General features: G+C 42.4%; 1 protein-coding gene and 1 pseudogene across 1 annotated transcript in view; one reads left to right on the top strand and one right to left on the bottom strand.

The window, feature by feature from the left end:
- Positions 1-23,205, bottom strand: part of CFAP44 (cilia and flagella associated protein 44) — a 100,767-nt gene that overhangs the window by 31,480 nt on the left and 46,082 nt on the right. The window contains exons 17-23 of the mRNA XM_075542949.1: positions 22,528-22,673; positions 21,746-22,016; positions 18,583-18,638; positions 18,269-18,431; positions 14,741-14,871; positions 9,817-10,013; positions 7,021-7,195 (exon numbers count right to left, since the gene is read on the bottom strand). Coding sequence (XP_075399064.1) covers positions 7,021-7,195; positions 9,817-10,013; positions 14,741-14,871; positions 18,269-18,431; positions 18,583-18,638; positions 21,746-22,016; positions 22,528-22,673 — 1,139 coding nt within the window. The remainder of the gene's footprint in view (positions 1-7,020; positions 7,196-9,816; positions 10,014-14,740; positions 14,872-18,268; positions 18,432-18,582; positions 18,639-21,745; positions 22,017-22,527; positions 22,674-23,205) is intronic.
- On the top strand, positions 15,555-17,124 carry LOC142439059 (dnaJ homolog subfamily A member 1 pseudogene; annotated as a pseudogene).

The raw sequence follows: 23,205 nt of genomic DNA, 5'->3' as shown, positions 1-23,205 counted from the left end.
GTATTAAATTGTACGATGTGTAAACTGGACCGGAGGAACCAAGGACAAGGATCTACATAGAACCTCCTCCCTGGGGGGGTGGACAACAGAAAAGTGGGTGAAGGGAGACATTGGACGGTGTAAGATATGACAAAATCATAATAATTTATAAATCATCAAGGGTTCATGAGGGAGGGGGGAATGGGAGGAAGGGAGAAAAAATGAGCTGATACCAAGGGCTCAAGCAGAAAGCAAATGTTTTGAGAATGACGAGGGCAACAAATGTACAAATGTGCTTGACACAACCGATGTATATATGGATTGGGATAATGGTTGTATGAGCCCCCCCCAAAATGATTATTAAAAAAAGATATGTGAACTATATGGCAATAAAACTTTTTTAAAATGTGTTTAATGGTTTTTAAACATTTTTAAAATGCTTGTTAAAAAGTTCAATTATGACATGAAAAGATGTTGGGTGTCATGAGCGACTAGGAAGATGAATGTCAAAGCTACACTGAAATAACACTGTATCTCACACTCGGATGGGGACTCTCGAGAAAGGAAAGGAAAATGGAAAACAGCATGTATTGATAAGGATGCAGAAAAAAACTGGAGGCTGCGTTCGTTGCTGCTGGTATTGCAAAATAATCCAGCCATCGTGGAAAGCAGTCTGGTGGTTCCTAAAAAGCTAAAACATAAAACAACCGGGGACCAAAGCCAAACCAGTGACGCTGAGGTGATTCCAGTTCACAGCGGCCCTCCATGTAGGCTTCCTGAGACTGTAAGTCCTTCCAGAGCAGACAGCCTCATCTTTCTCCTACAGATTGGCTGGCGGATTTGAACCACCACCGTGTGGTTAGCATCCCAACACCTAACCCACATGTCCACCAGCGTAAATCCACTCTTAGTTATGCACCTTAAAGACTTGAAAAGCAGGCTTCAAACAGATATATTACGGTATTATCCACCATGACCAAAACGTAGGAACAATCCAGTGTCCGTCCACTAACAGCTGAATGGATAAACAAAATGTGACGTGTACATCCAATGGAACATTACTGAGCCATAAATAGAAATGAAAATCTGAGGTATGTTGTGACAGAAATTAAGCTTCAAACCATTATTCTGTGTGAAATTAGTCATACACAAAAAGTCAACTATTACCTGAGCGCATTTACATGAGCTATCTAAAACAGGAAAATGCATGGAGGCCTGAGTCTATTAGCAGTTACCAGAGATGGATGGGAGGGGAAAGGGGGAGTCCTGTTTAAGGCTTACTAATTTTATGTCAAAGGCTGATGGAAAAAACTGGAAACAATAATGATTATATTTACACAATTGCGCCATATAGCAAATGTTTAAGCAATGCCATTGTTTTGCATAATTGCACAATATGCCAAATGTAATTAATGTCATTGTTCCAACCATTGTTCCAATGGTTGAAGTGGTAAATGTGTATGTATAAACATTTGTTTAAATACAAATCCTTGTTTGTATGTCAACATTTGTTTTTACATAAAAATATATATATCTATAATCAGGAGGGAGGAGGAGTAGGGAAAGGGGTGAAAAGATAAGGAAAGGGAAAGAGAAGAAGAGGGGAGGATAGGGTAGAAGGCAGGAAGAAAGAGGAAGGAAGGCACAAAGAAGGGGAGGGCGGGAGTGGAGGAATGCTTACGATTCTGACTATGTGCGAGAAACAAGGCCCGGAAGGAAGTATCTTCATGCTACCAACAAGTAGGAAATGGAACGAAAATATGCAAAACAACTGAATCCAAAAAGTAAAAGAGGCAGTACAAGACTTTACTTCTGAGAGAAAAGACACAAAAGCAGTCATCCTTAGCTACACCAAGCTTTCTGCCTGCAGAGAGGCCCAGAGGGTAGCATGACACAGTGATCATCTGTTTAGCCAGTGATGAGAGCTGCAGAGACACCGAGCAGTGCTCAAGGAGGCCAAAGGGATTAGAATTTGTGGGAAAGAAAATCAGCGAGGAGGGAACCCCAGAAGTGCACTGTGGGCTCTCTGGAGTTGTGGCTCAATATGAATCTGCACGTGGGTCATGGGAAACCCCGAGACTCCGGGCAAAGAGCAGCATCTCAAGGGAAGTAGAGTTACTGGGCAGCTGTGAGATGAATTATTGTTATAGCTCACAGATGCCTAAGAAACTAGTCACGCTGTACCTCCCAAAAAAGACCCCTTGAACAGGTGGGACTGTCAATAGAGACTCCAGTAAGGTTATGCTTTCCAAATGGGCAAGAACATAGACGATATGTACAATATTATCAGTCACTTTGACCTAATTCACTTTTGTAGAATATGGCACTCAGCGATGCAAGAGCACACATGGAACTGTCACTGAAATGCACTGATCACAGGGCCACAGCATAGCCCTCAATCAATTTAAAAGAATTGAAGTCACCGAAATATTATGACTTAATATTAGTTAAGTTACATGGATTATTTTCTATAAACAAGAACGGTATTTTCTAACCCCACATGTTTGGAAACTAAAAAGCACATTTCAAAATAAATAATGGGTCAAGAAGAAATCGCAAATAATATTAGAAAATCAATATTATCATTGGCTAAATGATAACAAAAACATACCATATATAAAAACCTGTGGGATATAGAGGGAAATGCATTCTCTAAATGCTTATAATAGAATTTTTAAGTTACATAAGCAGTGAGGTAAGTTTATATTTTAAGCAATAATAAAAAGAAAAGTTTATTCAACTCAAATTAACTGGAAGGAAATTGTTCAAAATAGAAACCATGGTTGATAATTTTCTCTAACACCTCTAAGGTGAACCAAAGACATATGTAAAACATCGATGTGTGAATGGATTTGGGACCCACACTTAATTCTAGCCCCAATCTAGGAACAATTAGTTCCCATGACATGGTCCTGCTTGGTGTTCACCCTCCTGAAGAGATCGCTGAAGATATGGGTGCTCTGGTAAAGTGTGATGAAGAAACCAGATGGTGCTCGCCTTCAGGGAGAATAACATCTAGGGTCTTAAAAGTTTGTCTTCATAGAAAAAGCCATCAAAGTGAAGGCATCAACTAAATTCACATGGAAGAAGCACACCAGCCTGTGTGATCCAAGGATTGTAAATGATATAATCCAAATCCAATGGGGGGAATGATAGCAGAGCTTAAATTGTGAACACCTGGTTTGTAGAAGGCTATGGATGGAAGTGGAAGCCATGTGCATCCTTGTTATCAGACAGAAAACATTGTAAAGTTGATTATGGTAGATTTAGTTAGATTAAAATGTAATTGCTAGGCAGAAATGGGAGTTGGTGGGGCAAGTAAGTGGAAGAAACCCTGGGCAACAGAAAACCACTCCAAAGATGTTGCAAAAAAACCAAACCTCCCCTTCCCCTTCAGAGACCTTCCAAACCCAGACGCAGGTGGCTAATCGTTGCAGAAAACATTGTTGCTTAGTCCTGGCTTTGCAGACAGCCAAATCACAGTGGAAAATTCCCCAGCTACTCCCTCCCCAAGACCTGGGCTATAAAACTCTTCCCCTCTCACCCGACTTCTCTGGCCCCAACTAGGAACCCTTGCCCGGGAGCTTTGAAATAAACCTTTAAAACTATTTTCTGTCTTGCCCTTTTTTCTTTCTTTCCATTGCCAAAATCACCTTACAGTAATACCTTATCATTCGATCTGCCTTTGCACCCATTTTAAAGCTGTTTCAGTTTAAAAAAGAAAGAGAAGGATGCACATGGATTGTCTCCAGTGAAAGGCCCCACCCCCACCCTGCCCACGAACCAGGGATGGGAACAGCCTTGCTGTCGTGCAGGCTGCATTGGAAAGTGGATTGTTGCAGATAGAGAGAGGTTTAGATTTAGCACCTTATCATTTGATCCCTCTTTTGACCCAGTTTAAAGTTGTTCTGTTTTTTGAATATTTTCTTTTTTTCTAATGAAGTTTTTCCTTGTTTTCCTTGATTACTGTTAGCTTGTTGTTGTTGTCATTGTGGTGTGTGCGTTGTTCTAGATATGAAATCTAGGATAGGTCATCTATAGAGACTGTGGTAGTTACCTAATCTGTTGTCAATTTAGAGTATAAGATTGAAGGGGTGGAGTTTACCCTGACCATCAGGTCACAGCTTGATGACCTCATTTGGAGGCACTAAGGAGATAAATAGCTCTCTGGAGGTGGGACACATACTCCCTGTGAGACTCTACTGACAAAGCTCACTCCCTGGGAGACAATGCAGCTGGTAAGACACGGGGAGCTACTCTAGTGCCCTGGGCTGGAGGAGCCACATGGAGACCCTGCCAGCACTAAGATGATTACAATGCCACTGGATCCATAAGACTTCCCACTCAGTGGCCTGTGATCTTCCTGCACTTGGTGTCATTGCATGCGTTTCGTGAGTCTGAAGAGGACTTTATAGAATGGTATCAGACATATGGGTTAATCTCGGACTAATGGACTTGAGCTGGACTGGACTGGTATGTTTTCTTAATGTACAATTGCTCTTTATATAAATAAAGCTCTTTCTTATATACACATGAGTGTCTATGAATTTGTTTCTCTAGTCCACCCAGACTAACACAGAGACAGTAACTGAATTAATGGGTTTGGGGGGATGGCAAGGGGTGTTGGGGAAACTGGGGAGCTAATGAGTACAAGAAAGAAGAGAATGTTCTAAAATTGTGTGTGGTCACGAATGTACAACTCTCCTTGTATGATTGAACTATTGAACTGTATGGTGTGTGGACTTTGTGTCATTTAAACGGTTTTTTAAAAATAGAAATCAATGCTATAAAAAACAGGAAAATGTCATTAAAATATATACCACAAAAAGTAACTCTTTGGAAAGATCCATAAATTGATAAACCTAGAAGCAATTTCATAGCATGACTTAAACAGAGGACATCATGACAAATCTAACAAAAAGAATAATAAGGATAAAGTTTGAATAAATTGATGTCAACAAAGTAGGCAACCTAAATGAATTACAAAATTTTATTAAAAGATAAAAGTTACCAAAAACTAACATTAGAAAGTCTGAATAGGGCTGTAACAAATAAAACACTGAAGTTCTATTTTTGAAGTCATCCCTGAAAGAGTGATTTAGGCCTGTGTAAATTCACTGATAAAGTCTATCCATCATTTAAAAAATAAATAATACCAATGCTAGATAAACTCTTTTAAAAAATAGAAAATAAACACTTCTTTGCTCATTTTATAAAACCAGTATTATCCTACCAGAAACCAGAAAAAGGCATTATGTGAACATAAGGCTTCAAATAAATAGCCTTCACTAAAAAGGTACAAAAATCCTGAAGAAAAGCTAGCAAAATCCAGCAATATTTTAGAAGTATATAACACACCATAAACATGCCAATTTACTCTAAGAATGCTTATTTAGCATTTTAAATCAATGACCAGAATTTACAGTATTAAAGAATAAAGATGAAAAGCCTATAGTTATCTCAATATATACAAAAAAAAAGTTTGAAAAAAATCAATATTCATCCCTGATAAAATTATATTAAAAATTGTTTTGTCAACAAACTTGGAGTGGGAGGGAGTTTCCTCATGTGGCGGTGCTTTTGAAGGCCCTGGGTCATTCTTAGTGGGAGCAGAAGGAGTAACTAGAAAAAGAACTGTCCAGCCTCTTTGTTTGAAAAGTAAAACAAGGAGTCAAGTTAGCCAATTTCAAATGTAACAGTAGCCATACCATTCTTGAAAAAAAAATTGTAGTATGAGGTTTTGCCCTACTAGATATAAAGACTTCTTAGCAAACTCTAGTGTGATACTAACTCCCACCCACTCCACCGTCAACAAGTGGATGACAACTCATAATGATCCTATATGAGGCCTCTGATGCTTTGTCAACCTTTATGAGCGTAGACAAGCTTATCTTTCTCCCGTAGAGTGACTCGGGGGTGGGGGTAAGGGGAGTTGAACAGCCAACCTTGCAGTTAACAGTACAGGTCTTACCCGTCAACACCACCAGGGCTCCATGATTCTGGTTCACGTATGGGAATAAAACAGGCCAATGGGATGGAACAGAAAACCCAGAAGCAGAACTATCTGACTGAGCTCCTCCGGGATGAGGGCAGTATCATGGTGGGTCCCTGAAGGGCAGGCGGGTTTTAAAACAAAAGTACATGAAAACTTGGGTAGCCCACAGAATACACAAAACCACCCTCATACTGTACTTTGAGCATACCTGGTGGTACAGCAGGTTAACTGTTGGGTTGCAAACTACAAGGTGGCTGTTCAAACCCACCAGAAGGAAGATGAAGCTATCTGCTCTCTTATATTTCACAGGCGCAGAGACCCAGAGCAATTCGACCCTGCCCCATAGGGTCATGATGAGTCAGAATTGATTCAATGGGAGTGGGTTTGGATAATTTTTTTTTTGGTTTTTCAATTTACTCACACCAAATAGGGGTGGGGGGAGTTCAATTCCAAGGGGTTGAAGGTCCTTAGGTAACATAAAATAAAAATTGGTTTTCAGCTACTAACCCCAAGGTTGGTGGTTCACATTCACCTACTGTTACCTCAGGAGAAGAAAAATTTTTTAAAGCCTGACAATCTATTTCCATAAGATGATAACCACTGCAGAGCACAGTTCTACTCTGAAACACAGCAGGTCGCCTTGAGTCAGCATGACAGAAATTTGATTTGATTTGATTTGATTTGATTTCCCAGATCTGAAGGTGAGGGGAGAAAACTGTGAGATGGTGGGAGGACATAAAGGAGGGTACGTCCATGATGTTGGCATAGGAACAGATTTCTTCATCTTTAAAATGCCACACTCAGAGTGTACTAGCAAAATGCAATGGCTGGGTCTGCAACTACGAGATCACAAGTGGAATCATAGAAATGCCACCAACATGTCACCATCACTCAGAAAGACCCAGCGGAGCTGTCTTCCTTCTCTGTTCTCATCTCTTTCACTTTTTAACTGAAATAGTCGCAATGACAACAGATGAAAATAAATTTTAGTGTATCTAGTCGAGACTCAACAATTAAAAAGAGAAGAGTGGAGGTGAAAAACTCACAGTTCCTCCCATTCTTTCTTCCGCTGCAGAATCTTTTGTTGGGCTCTTTCAGCTTTTAACATGACCTTCCTTGTTTTCTCGATTTGATTTTCCACCATAATTTCACTCAAGGTTTTAGGTCGAAATTTCTTCCCCTTTTCCAAAATTGATTCTTCTGGTATGTTCAAAACTATCCCTGTTCAAAGCATGGGCAGTTTGTTGGATTTTGTCCCCAGTGTTTTTGAAACATGAAAATAAAAAGCTCCAATAACAATTGTTTTTAATTTATCACATTAAAAAAACTCTACAGAATATAATGAATCTGCAAATCAAAGTATTATTGAACAACTATAATTTCAACCCCCAAACACATACTGTGTCACACCAACATGAAGATCTCTAAGTCCCTGAAGACCATATAGAAGCTGTCATGTAGATATAGAAAACAATCAAGAGGGCTGTGGACATCTCACAGCTCTCAGAAATGCTGGAAGGAATGGTTTATGAAATGATGGGAAGGGGAAGGAAAACAAGTGGAATCCTATTCCCACATAGCATTTGATGTGGTAGGAAAACTGAAGTGTTGTACCGGCAATTAAAAACTGGCCAAAAACACATAATCAAATCTAAGATTTTGAACGTCTTGGGCTTTATCAATTAACAATTATATTCTCGGGAATTAGTTTTGTTTGTTTTTTTTACCATGTTCAAGCTATCATGAGAGCAACATAAGGATGATACACACGCACATATTGTATGTAGGTAGGTATCTCCTCCTCACTTATGGTTGAATTAGCTGATCTTTTACATGTATGTCACTCGTAAAAAAGGTTAGTCTGACTAGTTTGCCCATTCCTTATACACCTGTAGCAGTACGTGTGCTAGGCAAGAGTACCGCTAGCTGTCATTATTACAGTTATATGTCAACTTGGCTGAGCCATGATTCTCAAGTAATTACATGATGATGTAATTAGACAGCTATGTATTGATGCAATTTTGTAGTCGTGTAATTAGATGTAGTCACCCTCCATTTTGTGATATGCTGTGCTCCGCCTCCATTTTGGCATAGTACCAATTTTCAAATGACCTAACCTTTGGAACCTAATTATGTCAATCGTTAATAAAACACACTTCAAAAGGCTCCTGATAAAAATTCCATTATATTTTCATTCAATCTTTCTGTGATCCACTGCCACGGAGATGATTCAGACTCATAGAGACTCTGTAGGAAACAATAGAATTGTAGGTAGACACCTTAGTGACAGGGAGAAACAGCCTCCTCTTTCTCTCTGAGTGGCCTGGCCAGTAGCAGCCCAGTGCTTAATCCTTGAGCCACCAGGGCTCCAGATGGAGATGAACGTTAAATCTTAAGATGGGATAGTTAGATGTCACGTGTGAGGTAGTAAGGAAAGGGGCAGAATGTGGCCTGGATGATTAGGGAAAGGGGCACGGGTGGCCCAACGGGTTACACATCGCACTGTTAACCACAAGGTCAGCAGTTAGAAACCACCTTGGAGAAAGATGCTGCTTTCTACTCCCAGGAAGCACTGCAGTCTCAGAAACCCACAAGGGCAGTTCTACGTTGTCCTATACGGTCACTATGAGTCAGCCTCCACTGGATAACAGAGCACTTGGAGTTTGGGAGAAGGTTGGGGAAAGCTTCATAGCAACGCTGTGACTTGAGCTGGGGCCTGTGGAACCAAGAGCACTTGCAGAGAAAAGGGGTGACCTGTTCATGGCAGCAGGACTCTAGGCATGGAAGTATTAGGCCTAATTAGGAAACAGCAAGGAGGACAACAGCCTAAACATTCTTGGTAAACAGAGTGAGGAGACAATATTGTAAATGGAGACTGGAATCAGACGGTAGGAGGCTTTAATGTTGTGACCATGGTCTCCGAATGTATTCGTCAGCCAGAAAGGAGTCACTGGCGGCTTCTCAAGGAAGAGGGTGCGCCCGGCGTTATCGCCGGTGCTGTATTATGGACACTAGCCCAGCTTTGGCCAGCACACTGGCCGCAGAACCCATTGTTTATCCTTGGCCGGGCCCTCAAAACCATTCCCAGAATTCCTGTCCTCATCCTAGTTATCTGCAGCCACCAGTGTGCAGCACCCCCAAAGCCAGTACAGAGGTTAGATGTCCTAATTTCACACCTGTCTGCTCAGCTCGGGTTGCACACTCGTTACAAGTAAGGTCAGCAGTTCAAACACATCTATCTGCTGCTCGATGGTGAAAGACGGGGCAGTCGGCTTCCGTGAGAGATCGAAGCCTCAGACACCCTGTGAGGCCGTTCAACTCGGACTCGGGAGTCATCCAGGGTTGGATTTGACTCCAGGGCAGTGAATTTGGTTTGGGTTGGATTGTTTCCAGCTCATTCGTTCCGTGTAAAGCATACATTCTCGGGCGATCATTAGAAATGCGTTATTCTAGCCTCTTACTCTGGGTTAGGACCCAAGAATCCGGGAAGAAAGTGGGAAAGGACAGATTAAGAAAGAGTTGGGAATGAGGGAGCATGAAAGAGCAGAATGTGCCATTCTTCCCACACTCAATCCCATGAGCTGGTGGGCTTGCTTTAGGAGGAGGTGCCTCTGAAAGTACAGCTGATGTAGAGTGCTCACTGCAGGACCCTGGACCACTCATTCTTAGCCTTTCCAGGCCCCCCTTAAGGCTTGTCGTTACTTACTCCATCACAGGAGGAGAGGGAATAAGAGATGGAGCAGAAACCACCAAAGAGGAATCAGAGGGTCTTGCCACAAAAATGACGACCGAGTCTGAACTCTCAAGAAGCATGAATAGAGCCCTCTGGTCCGCCAGGCTACCTGTGTCTCGCTGGCTATCCTTCTTCCCAACTCCCTCCTTCTCAAGCCTGTCCATTTTGCTCGTTTTTCTGTCCATCTGACTGATTTGTTTGGATCTGGAGTACTTAGAGGGCTTCACGAGCCGATAGGAGGCTATCTTGTGGCTACTCTGGATGGCATGAACCACGATAGCATCATTTTCCAATGAATCACGGAATCTGGAAAACAAATAAAATATTCGCCATTGAAATCATCTGAATGACCATACAGGCCATAACACAATATTCATGAGAGCCATATGTTATGGCTGGGCCTCTGGGTATTCTCCAGTTCCGTCCTTCACACTCCCCGTTCCTGTATTCTGTCCACTTGCTTTCTCCGCACCCACTTGCAAAACCAGTGAACCCCGGCAAGCTTTCCAGAAATCGCGTGTCTTTTTGAGACTGTCATCCCTGAAACTTTCCTTTTCCTCCATAGAAACGCACTTGGATTACAAAGGTGCTTCTGTGTGACATCTTTCGGCAGTTGTGAAGCAAGAATGAGGGAAACCCCAGAAACCTAATACTTCGATGTGAAAATATAAAATAAAATTTCAGGCAGACTGAAATTTAATAGTAAATACATGATTTCCTCAGATGGATATAATGCATTTACTATTACACTTCAGTCGGCTTGTAATTTTTTCTTATATTTCCATATACAATCAGGGAATGGGTTCAGTGTCCGGGCACTAAGCAAAAGATCAGCAGTTCAAATTCACCAGTTGTTCCCAAAGAGGCAGTCTTGCTTCCATTACGACGTACTGTTTTGGAAACCCAGTTCTACTCTGGCTTATTGTGCCTCGTTCTGAGTCTGAATCGGCTCAAACGCAGGAAGTAAAAGTGTGGCTTTTATAAATGTCTTACATAAAACCATGCCTGTGGGCATGTTAGGCATATTATATATAATAGATACATAGAATGCATATATATATAAAATCAATATCGCCACCTGCTGCCTCGGCCTTGACTATAGCCATGAGTTCTCTAATGTCTCACAGTTTCACTCTTCTCCTACTGAATCATCTTTTATCAACGCTTCCATTCAAAACTCTATCCTTCCCACTTGTGACCTCTTTGCATGGCTGGTCTCCCTCAGGTCGTGGGACCCGAGGCCAACACTCCTTTATTGAGATCTTCTTCCCATTTCTTTCTTGCACTCGATTTTTTCCCTGTAGTTTCTCCACCGCTCCCTCTGACTTCCTCGCCCTTGGCCCTTTCGGGATGAAGGGGTGAGATGTAATATCCTTAATGGCTAACACGGCCAGCAAAAACTCTGCAAGGCCACTTGGCTCCATGGTCCTCGGATACACGAGAGGCTCCCCATGGAAACTGCTGAGGAAAGAACACATTGCTCTGGGATCCTGAGAGTAGAGGGAGGCGGGGGAGGAGGAAGCATTTAAGAACTAGAGGAAAGTTGTATGTATCCCAATCCTACCTTACAAATGCGGCTAGACCAAAGAATGTACACGGGTACAGATAGGAACTAGAAACACTAGGAATTCAGGACACATGATCCCTTCAGGACCAGTGGTGAGAGTGGAGGGAAGGTGGGGCAGAAAGGGTAAACTGATTACAAGGATCTACATATAATCTCCTCCCTGGGGGATGGAAAACAGAAAAGTAGATGAAGGGAGATATCGGACAGTGTAAGATATGACATAACAATCTATAAATTATCAAGGGTTCATGAGGAAGGGGCAGGTGGGAGGGAGGGGAAAAATGAGGAGCTGATACCAAGGGCTCAAGTAGAAAGCAAATGTTATGAGAATGATGAGGGCAACAAATGTACAAATGGGCTTGACACAATGGATGGATGGATGGATGGATTGTAATAAGAGTTGTATGTGCCCCCAATAAAATTATTTTAAAAATAAACACTTAATTTGGTGCATACATTTAAAACAAACAAACAAGTTGCTCTGGTGACAGGCCAAGAGACTTTGCAAGAGAGGTCATTTAAGGACAGACCCCATGATAATAGCAAGGGGTCTCTGCTGGGGACACAGCAGATGGAGGTTTCCTCGAGGATTAAAATAATGCTCACTCCTCCAAGAATAACTCCGTGTAGAATAATAGCACCTGAGTTCCACTGGGACACAAATGATAGCCCCAGACACGACCCAGGTGAGACCTCTCCTCATATGACCAACCTCCCAGCCTGCAGGCTGCGTGTCCCCTTGCCACACGGTCCCCTGCTGCCCATCTCATGGCTGCCTATCATGTAAGAGCGTTTCTTAGGGAACTGCTCCAGCATCAGCCATTGCATGTCCAGGCTCATCCTAGAGCTTCAGAACCCTGGGGACTGTGTCATTCCTGGGGATGCTCTGCAGGATCCTGACTCCTAGGACATCACAAATATACGTAAATGTGTGTATTCCTAAATGGCAGCACTGTTCATGAGAGCTTCAAAATGGAAACAATTCAAAGGCTCTCCAATAGTAACAATATCAAAGAATATGTGGTCGACAAGGCGATTCCAACACCTAGTGAACCCATAGGCCAGAGAAGGGCTGCCCCGGGGGGTTTTCAAAACTGCCATACTTATGGAGGCAGACTGCCACAGCTTTCCCTGTGTGGTGGCTGGTGAGTTCGAACTCTGTTAGCAGCTTATTGCGTAAGCCACACTGATGGCAGCCAGAGCCCTGGAGCTGGAGGAGCCACATGGAGACCCACGCCAGCGCTGAGGTGCTTCCACCACCACTGGATCTACAAGACTTTCCACCCACTGGCCTGCGATCTTCCTGCATTCGGCATCATTGCATGGCTGCTTGAGTCTAAAGAGGAATTTATGGATGAGTATTGGACATATGGGCTAGTATCAGACTTATGGATTTGATCTGAACTGGGCTGGGATGTTTTCTTAATATACAATTATTCTTTGATATCAAGCTCTCTCTTTACACACATGAGTCTCTGAGTTTGTTTCTCTAGTCAACCTGGACTAACACAGATGTAATCATATGAATAACTCACATGAACACATCTGGACAAAATTAGACATGACACAGAGTAAAAGAAGCCAGATGCAAAAGAATTCGAATACATGATTCCATTTATATGAAGTTCACAGGCAAAAACCAGTCTATGATGGTCAAGATCAGAATGGTCACCTTTGACAGGTAGGCATTTACTGAGAGTGGGTCACAAGAGAACTGCCTGGGGTGCTCTCTGTCATGATAAGTCTATACATCCATCAAAAACTCTCGGTCTGAAATGAAAGGCCGAAATCCATTTGCAGAGACCTCCAATGAATGCCCTCAGACCGTGGACCAGGGATGTAAAAAGCACCGTCCACAGAGTGCACCGGAAGGTGACTTACAGCAGATATGGTTAGGCTAAAATGTAACATCTCATCATTTGTGTTCCCTTTCACTTATTCTTAATTTCTTCTGTTTTCAATTGTTTTCTGCTTTCTTTTGGATTAGAAGCTAAAATGTGACCAATATTATTGAACAAAGTATCTAGAAATCGTTACATGAAAACCGAATCTGCGGTGTAAACTTCCACTGAAAATACAATAAAACTTTATTTTTAAAAATTCTCCATGTGTTCATGGAAGATTTGTATGGGAATTCTAGAACACTTGGTTGCTGTCACTAGGAATGTGTGCACGGAGCAAGAGGTAGCTGTGTGAACAGAACAAGAGGATACTGCACGGTTTAAAAGCAGGAAAAATGTGTGTCAGAGTCATATCTTCTTACCATACTTGCTCAATCTGTATGTTGGGCACATCAAAAGAGAAGCTGGATTATATGAAGATGAGTGTGACATCAGGATTGGAGGAAGGCTTGTTAGCAATCTGCGATACGCAGATGACAAAAGCTTGCTTGCTGAAAGTGAGGAGGAATTGACGCACTTGCTGGTGACAATGAAAAGTTGCAGCGTCCAGTGTGGATCACAACTCAAAGACAGGAGAACCCAAATCTTCTCAACAGGGTCGGTAGGTAACCTCGTGATAAGTGGGGAAAGGGTTGAAACTGTCAGGGTTTCGTCTTGCTTGGATCCCACAATCAATGTCCGTGGACGCAGCAGACGGGAGATCAAAAGACATAATGCGTTGGTTAAATCGGCTGCACAAGATCTTTAGAGTGTTGAACAGCAACGATGCTACTTTAAGGGAGTAAGGTTCACCTGACCCAAGCCATGCTATTCTCCATTGCCTCATATGCACGTGAAAGTGGGGCACTGCATAAGGAACACCGAGAAGAATTTGAATTGTGGTGTTATCGAAGAATATTGAAAGTACCAAGGACTGCTAAAAGGACAAACCCATCTGTCTTGGAAGAAGTAGGCCAGAGTGCTCCTTAGAGGCAAGGATGGCAAGACCTTTTCTTATATCCTTGGGGCATATTGTCAGGAGAGATCAGTCGCGGGAGAAGGAGATAATGCTTAGCAACATGGAGAGGCAGCAAAAAGAGGAAGACCTCCGACCAGATGGATTGACACCATGGCTGCAACAGTGGGCTCAGGCCTAGGAACCATTGTGAGGATGGCGTAGGAGTGGGCAGTGTTTACTTCTGTTGTCCACAGGGTCACTATGGGTCAGAACCGACTAATTGGTATCCAACAACATATCAATTTTAATCACAAAAAGGTGGCCACCCCAAATGAATTCGACACAAGATAAAAAATCTCTCGAAACCAGAGTAAGTACATATTATGTAATTTGACCTGTGAAAAGTGCCATTGTTGAGCACCTCTCTCCTAGACTTAATCTAGGAAGAAGTAAGGGTGAAGCTCAGGAAGGTGTCAGTAATGACGGCAGTCAGGGCGAAGTGAGGAGAATTCAAGGGCCCTGAGTCCTTCTGAACCTTTGCAAAACACTTCTGACTAAGCTGTTGCAAACCACTTGATTCAGACACATGCTCTCAGACATGTAAATTTGCAAGAAATGCAGATCCTACCTAATTTGTAGCTTCTTCAGGCCAAGATAACATTTCTCTTTTTCCCAAGCCATTTCCTTCTCGGCTTGCTGGATTTTGAATGCTGTTTTTCTGTTAATCTCAGCACGGATTTTGGAATCTACATCAAAGTCCTGTAGAGAAAGAAGTAGGAGGCGTGCTCATCAAAATGGGCACTTCATCAATCATCCATTCTAAACAGAGATACAGATTTGTACATTGTCACCTCAAGTGCATGCTGTCTTATTTACCCCTTCCCAAATGTTACAGTTTCCATTTTAGAGAAGAAATTATATGCTTACTTCCACAAAATAGAGAAAACAATTCTCAGAATAATGAATTAAATCAAAACACACAGCCATTGAGTCAACGCTGACTTGCAGTGGCCCCCTGTGGGTTTCCAAGACTGTAACTTTTTACAGGAGTAAAAAGCCCAGTCTTTCACCCTAAAAGCTGCTGGTGGTTTTGAACTGACAACTATTCAGATCACAGAGCAATGCTTAACCACTGAACCACCAGGTCTTCATAGAGTAATGAATAGTGGATTGCAGCCCAACGCTTAACCACTACACCACCTGGACACCATAGAATGCACAGTAATAACATAAGTAAAGGCATATACTAAAAGACTTCTCCCGAGATAAAAATAATAAATGTTGACCGAATAACTAGAGAGCAAACAAAGTTAAGGTAATAAAAAAAATGCCATCACCACCCTCAAACAACTATAAATTAGACCAGTGTAAAGTACTGGTCCACAGGGGAAGTTCATGCTGTAGGTCAAAGATCCTCTCCTGTATGACCCCGCCCAGGGGAGATGGCGAAGTCTTTGGAAGCTTCTAGATATCGCCCAGTTCTGGTTGAAACCGAAGGGTTCACTTTCCTCTAAAGCAGCGGATCTCAACCTGGGGGTCGAACGACCCTTTCACAGGGGTCGTCCGATTCAGAACAGTAGCAAAATAACAGTGATGAAGTAGCCACAAAAATAATTTCATGGTTGGGGGGGTCACCACATGAAAGGGTCATGGGATTAGGAAGATTGAGAACCACTGCAAAGAATACTTCATGTGTCTTACCTTTAGACCTGGAAAAATGTCAGTGCTTTTATTGTCCTTAAATTATTAAGTAAGAATTATTCTTGCCAGAAGTATCTGTGTCTTAAATAATGATGTGTGCATGAAGTAATCAGCCATTGCACTTAGCTCGGCTGTTTTAAACTAGCTAATCCATCCCAAAAGTGGTAACTTTACCCTGAGAAAAAGGACATACATGTCTTAACCAGAGATTCATTATGCGCTAGACTTCACCAAAGAATTTTCCACATTAAGGTGGTAGAGTACTTGTGGAACCGTAGGAGTGCGTGCAAACAAAAGCAAACCCTCCAACTCATGACTCACAGAGACCTGATTGGACAGGGTGGAACTGTCCTGTGAGTCTCTGGGACTGTCACTCTGAATGGGAATAGGAAGCCTGACTTTCTCTTGCAGAGGGACTGGTGGTTTTGAACTGCTGACCCTGCGGAACGCAGTCCAACACGTAACCGCTATCCGCCAGGGATCCTAGGAGTATATTTAGGATGATAAATTCAGAGTTTTTATTTCATTAGACTCTTTTCGTTTAATTAGAATCAGGGTTTTATTTAATTAATTCTGTTTAGGAAGAACTTTTTTTTTTTTTTGGCCAGTTAAATACAGTTTTCATTTCAGAGCCTAACAATTAAGGGCCACACATTGAAGTACCATCCTGCTAAGAATCCAAATGGAGGGGAGAAGCTTAAACAGATTTCTCAAGCCTATGAAGCGCTTTCTGATGCCAAGAAACAAGAATGCTTTGACAAAGGAGGCGAGCAGGCCCTCGAGGAGGGTGATTTGGGTTCCCCATGGACATCTTTGGTATGTTCTTTGGAGGCAGCGGAAGGATGCAGAGAAAAGGAGAAGAAAAATCGTGGGGCATCAACTCTCAGTGACAAGAGACGATGTGTATAATGGTACAACAAGAAACTAGCTCTGCAAAAGAAGGTGATTGGTGACAAGCGTGAAGGCGGAGGCGGTAGGAAGGGAGCTGCAGAGCGCTGTCCTAAGTGCCGTGGTCCTGGAATGCAAATTCGAATCCATCCGCGAGGGCCTGGAATGGTGCAGCAAACTCAGGCTGTGTGCACCGAGAGCCAGGGCCGTGGGGAACGGATCAGCCCTAGAGATAGATGTAAAAGTTGCAACGGAAGGAAAATTGTTCGTGAGAAGAAGATTCTAGAAGTTCATACTGACAAAGGCATGAAAGATGGCCAGAAGATAACATTCCGCGGTGAAGCAGACCAAGAGCCTGGACTGGAGTCAGGAGATATTATTATTGTTTTAGAGCAGAAGGACCATGCTATTTTCACTAGATGATGAAAGTACAAAATAAAATTTAAAAGAAAGCATAACTGCTAAAGGGGGCTTTACAATAAATCACCAAAAGAAAAGAATAATAAATTAGCTTGAACAGCCTGGTCATTTTCGTGACAGCTGTGACGATTCTACGTCGCATCTTAGAAACTCTGGGGCTCAACCAAGTACTCAGTTCTTAATAGACGTAGTGAATTACAGAAAGGAGACCACATAAATAAAACGATACATTTGCCTAGGTAAGAGTTAACTATCTTGGCTAAGTACACCCCCAGCAAACCAAACTCACTGCCATCAAGTTGATGCCACCTCAAAGCAACAGGGTAGAGCTGCTCCTATGGGTTTCAGAAATTGTAAGTCTGTAAAACAGTCGTGGTTTCAAACTGCTGAGTTTGCAGGAAACTGCCCACCAATGACCACCATGCTGCCACGGCGTTGAGGATTGATAACCAGATCCAAACTTATAGCACAGAAGGAAAACTGTAATGAACATCCATTTAGTTATATGCCTTTACTTACAACTTATCTTAGAGGCGGGGAGAAAGAAGCAGCCAGATCCAGAAGGAAACTTCACGTAGCACGGGAAGAAAGCTCATCTGCATCTAAACCAAGGTGTGTGTCAGAATCTAGGATAGTTTAACTCAGCAGTTCTCAACCTGTGGGTCGTGACCCCTTTGGGGGGGTCAAATGACCCTTTCACAGGGGTCGCCTGATTCATGACAGTAGCAAAATGACAGGTATGAAGTAGCAACAAAAATAATGTTATGGTTGGGGGGCCACCACATGAACTATATTAAAGGGTCACGGCATTAGGAAGGTTGAGACCCACTGGTTTACCTAATACTAGCATATACATTGGCAGCTAAAAGGAAGCTTAAAGATTATTTTAATGTTTCTACATGCCCGTAATATCAGCCATTCAAACCCACCAGCTACACCACAGGAGAAAGACGAGGTTTTCTGTTAATGTACGATTTACAGTCTCGGAGAAAAGCCTGTTATGGGGCAGTTCTGCTCTGTCCTATAAGGTTACTATAAGTCAGCACTGACTCATGGCAGTGGCCTGGTTCTGGTCTAATTATAGGTGAAATAATCGACTCAGAAATTGCACACCTTAAAAATGAAAATGGAATGTATTCGGGCTTACTGTGCGTTTAAGCTGCATGTGTTTTGGTAATTCTTCATTCATTTTCAGTAGTTCCAAAAAGTCATTCCTCAAAACTTTAAGCTTTTCCCTCTTTTGGGTCTTTATTTCCAGCACTTCCTTCATTAGCTTGTCATGCTCTCGTTTTTTCCTGGCATTCTCAATGCTGAAAACAAATCGTGAAGGGCAGCAGGTTGAGGAAAAGAAACCGCATAAGGAGAGATTCTTACTCGATACCTTGGAGAGCGATGGGGCTTAGTGAACTTCTGTCCCACTTTGGTTGGGCCTGAGCAGTGCATTACCGAACATTCTCATACCTGTAGGCTCTGGGATCTTCAATATCTGGCGGGATGAGTTCTGTTTCTATTCCAAACTGTTGGAAGTGAAGGGGAAACAAGATTAGCGCTCTCAGATGGTATGATCTATCCTTTAAAACCTTAAGTAAGAAATAGTTCGTATATGATTTTTCCATCATTTTATAACCACTCACTACCATCGCGTCCACGCTGGCTCATAGCGACCCGACAGGACAGGGCGGACCTGCCTCTGTTGCTTTCCAAAGCGTTGATCGCTTACAGGAGTAGAAAACTTCCTCCCAGAGCAGCAGGGGGGGAGGGAGGGGAGGGTGCCAGCCTTGGACTTTGCATTGTTGGCCCAACTTGTAACCACCAGGGCTCCTGGATAACCGCTGTAGGTCTAAAACATCATTTTCACATACATAAAAATAGACTCGGGAAAAGCAGTTGACTGAATTTGTTTCTGCCTCCTTTAAGTGGAAGCCTGAAAAGCTTGACACCTGCTCATGTGTAGCATTCCTGTGCGGTAAAACAAGCTCCATGACTAGTCGAAAGTTACTGGTTCCAATCACCTCAGAGGCACCTCAAAAGACAAGCCTGGGGGTTGGCCTTCCACAAGGCCATGACCTTGAAAGCCACATAGGGCAATCCCACCTTGCCCACATGGGGCCATCCTGAACTGAAAGTAATTCCGCAGCAACTAACAGCAATGAATTCAAGCACAAGTCCTTTGTTCCTCAAATAGCTGAGTCCGTGCTGGTCAGGAAGAATTATGGCCAGTGAAATTAGCAAGTGAGGTTTGCTAAGCAAAGAGGTCTTAAATAAAATTAAACTTGATTATCCACTCTTTCATAACAGCTCTGGATTTCTGTCATTCACTGTAAAGAAAAGAATTTACATTCATTCCTTAATTAAATAAGTTTAATTAATGAACCCACTTTGAAATAACTTTATGATTGTGCCAGTCTTTTTTCACAGAGTAAATGTTAAATTACATATGTTTTATGGAAGTCAAGGTCTTTGACCTTCATAAATGTTGACCAATGTACGAGATCCTGGTGGTAAAACAGATGATGTTCATGTCAGACACAAGCTGAGAGATTTTTGTTTATTTTTCTTTCATGTGTTGCCGGCCTTTCTCCTGCATCCGTGTGATTTCCAGGATATGATACGGAGAGTCAACTGCCTCCTCACCACAGTGGTTTAAATTGTGAGGCAAAAATACATGCCGACAGTTGTCTTTCCTAGATGCACATTTAGATACTTTGTGGCCTGAGCCTCACCTGCAGAGGTGTTCCTGTGATTGCTCTTGGGTCAGGCGCAGGCAGCTGTGCGCACTTAAAGCGTCCAGCTTCATACTAAATGTAGTATGAGAACCTCAGACTGCTGTAGAACTGTGTTCTCGTTCCATGGTTTCACATGTTTGCTTCTTAAGGCTGCATCCGCATCCACGACAAGGCAACTTGCTTGCAGTCATCGATAAAAAAATACCCTATTATACAAATTCAGCATGGGTTTTTTTTTTCCCTATCCAATTTGGTTTTCTATAAAAAGGGGTTGGGGTCTGAGAAGCAACAAAGCCCACATGGAAGAAGCACACCAGCCTGTGTAATCATGAGGTGTCAATGGGATCAGGTATCAGACATCAAAGACCCTGAACATGTGAATGAGGGGGAGGGCAGAGTGGAGACCCAAGCAGGCCCATCTGTGGGCAACTGGACATTCCCTCACAGAAGGGTCAAAAGGAACAGAAGAGCCAGTCAGGGTGCAGTATACACCAATGAAACATACAATTTTCCTCTAGTTCTTTAATGCTTCCTCTCCCATACTATCACGACCCAAATTCTACCTTACAAACCTGGCTAGAACAGAGCAGGTATACTGGCACAGATAAGAGCTTGTGGCACTGGGAATCCAGAACAGATAAACCCTTGAGGATCAATAATGAGAATGGTGATACCAGGAGGGGAAGGGGAAGGTGTGGGGAGAAAATGGAAACCAACCACAAGGATCTACATATAACTGCCTCCCAGGGGGGACGGACAATCAAAACGTGGTGAAGGGAGACAGTGGTCAGTATAAGACATGAAAAAACAAAAATAAATAATCAAGGGTTCATGAGAGAGGGAGTGGAGGGGGGGATGATGATGGCAACAAATGTACAAATGTGCTGGACACAATGGATGGATGGATGGATGGATGGATGGATGGATGGATGGATGGATGGATGGATGGATGGTCATAAGAGCTGTAAAAGCCCCCAATAATATGATTTTTAAAAAGAGAGAGAGTGAAGAAACATCATGATACATGGAGGGAAAAAGGGGGGAGATTGTCACTAGGTAGAAAGATAAAGACTTTCCTTCTTGTTCATATACTTCCATTTCTGTCCTTCCTCTCTCTGATCTGGATCTATTTCGATACCAGCCCATGCTCCAAATTTTGCTGATCTTAACAGAAGTTTAATTTACGTGTTCAAATCTTCTCTACAGCCTCAATGTGTTCTTTGGAAGTTGGCTAGCAGTTCGATGGGAAAAGCAATGTAGGCCCTAGAATTTGAGCTATGGTCTTTCAGACACGTTCTTCATCTTCAGGAACAACTCTAGAGGTTATTAAATTGTGATTTTACCCCAAGGAAGCACTAAAAATAGAAGATGTATGTCTGCTATGAAGCAAAGGCTGTATTTTAAGGATCTGAGCCCTCGGTCCTCACCAAAATCTCTCCTCTGTGCTGCCTGACTGTAGAATAATTTACACTGAATCTTTGATCTTGACCCATAGTGTCATAATCTAATATTAAAGATGAGAATACATTCATAATCCCTTTTAAACAGTGTGGTATGCATGTTCCTTAAAAGAATGAATGAATTTCAAGCAAAATATGTCTCTGAAACAAATGCTCCTTTTAAAACACATCAAGATCAAGGAGGTGCTTGACCCCGGAAAATTATCACACGTGTTTTAAATTTTAAAACTTTAAAGCAAGTGAACTAAACATCTTTAATATTCAATAGGCAGGCCAAAGAACCCGAAAGTCAAACCTATCATGCCGGTAGGACAATCAGCCTCTGAGATGACTGTGGCTAAGCAGTTGTCCATTTTTAGAACAGGTGGGCAAATCTTAACACCGGCATGTTAAAGTCCAGCTTGCATCAGTCCGGGGGTTCACTGGGGAGCCACCTACCCTGGGGAAGGGCACTTTGGCTTTGAGCTCCTCCTCTAATTCCAATTCAGAAAAAATGTTGAAAACGAAGATATTACTGTCTCCACCAGCAGTCACCAAGAAACGGTCATCAAAGCTAGTAGCAATGTTTCTAACGCGCCCGTAATCATTGTCATGCACACTGAGGTGCCAGAATTCATTCATACTGCTCAATGACGTATCGTTCCGATCCAGGATGTAGATCCGAATGGCTCCGTTTTCCATTCCACAGAACATCATAACCTTATTAAGGCTGTGAGGTAAACAGAAAGGGCATTGTTACTCCCGCGAATCTGGAAATCGCTTTTCATTTTAGATCGATTGACAAATGACTAGCATTGCAATAAGGTAGAGCGGGGGGAAGTCCTTGTGGAATTTGGAGCCGATCTCCAGATATTGACTAGCATTGGTGGTCAATTCTCAATTAGTAAGGGTGAATGCATCACCTGGGAGTTTCTCCAGAATCACTATGACCCTGAACCTCCATGATCTAACCATGCACTAGCCTCCTTCGAAATAGCAGAAAGGGAATCCACTACACGATCAGGAAAATGCTGGTAGTTTTTTATGAGAGGGACAAAAAGGCCGTCTCCAGGTTAGCTTGGGTTCTATGTATTCTGAAGCATTAACCAAACATTATTGAAGCAGTCCTCCTTTTGGAGGAATCGATAAAAATTGACCATATCCATGGATAAAAAACATAGACACTAAACAAATAAAAGAGGGTTTGTTTGTTTGTTTTTTAGCTCTGTGGAATGTGTTACCTGAAAGTGATACTTTGGATGGGATTATCCTCTGCATCCTCGAGGAAACGAAACTCAAACGGTTCATCTCTCTGTTCTTTGATATCACGGTTTTGGTTGTAGGTGGGGAACTCACAGTGATACAGCATGCCAGCATCGTAGCCGCCCTGGCAAAAGAGGTCAGGCAGAAACAGGGAGGAGAGGTTTATCTGTAAGACATACTTGACCATGTGAGGAATTGTTTCAAAATTTTAAATGCCATGCAGATGGCTTTAAAACATCTCTCTCTGCACCATTTCTATGACAACAGATACATTTGGGATCCCCCCCCCCCAAACACTCCAATTGTTCGTTTTTATACAAAGGTTAAGAACCAATTCAAGATCACTGTCACCTTTAACTACTCGCTGAATTCCAGTTCATTTTGAGGAGTGTTTTGCTGAACAACTAGAGTTGAACAATATGGTTTTGCAGGTCATCGTTTTCACCACTAGTTTTCTTCCGTCCAGAATTCTTTTAAATACTATTCATTTTTCAGGAAGGACCATGGTGATAAAATCGATCCGTGTGGTGAGAGTGTGAGTGAGCAGTCGTCTGGAAGAACTATACTGCTCCAATTCCACGTTGCTTGCTATCTCTATATGCACCAAAGATTTCTTAAGGGAAACCAGTTAAGGCTCAACGCGTCTTTGAGAATGA

Source organism: Tenrec ecaudatus, chromosome 2 (assembly GCF_050624435.1).
Source record: "Tenrec ecaudatus isolate mTenEca1 chromosome 2, mTenEca1.hap1, whole genome shotgun sequence".
Taxonomy (NCBI): Eukaryota; Metazoa; Chordata; class Mammalia; order Afrosoricida; family Tenrecidae; genus Tenrec; species Tenrec ecaudatus.
This window is presented reverse-complemented; position numbering and strand designations above follow the sequence as displayed.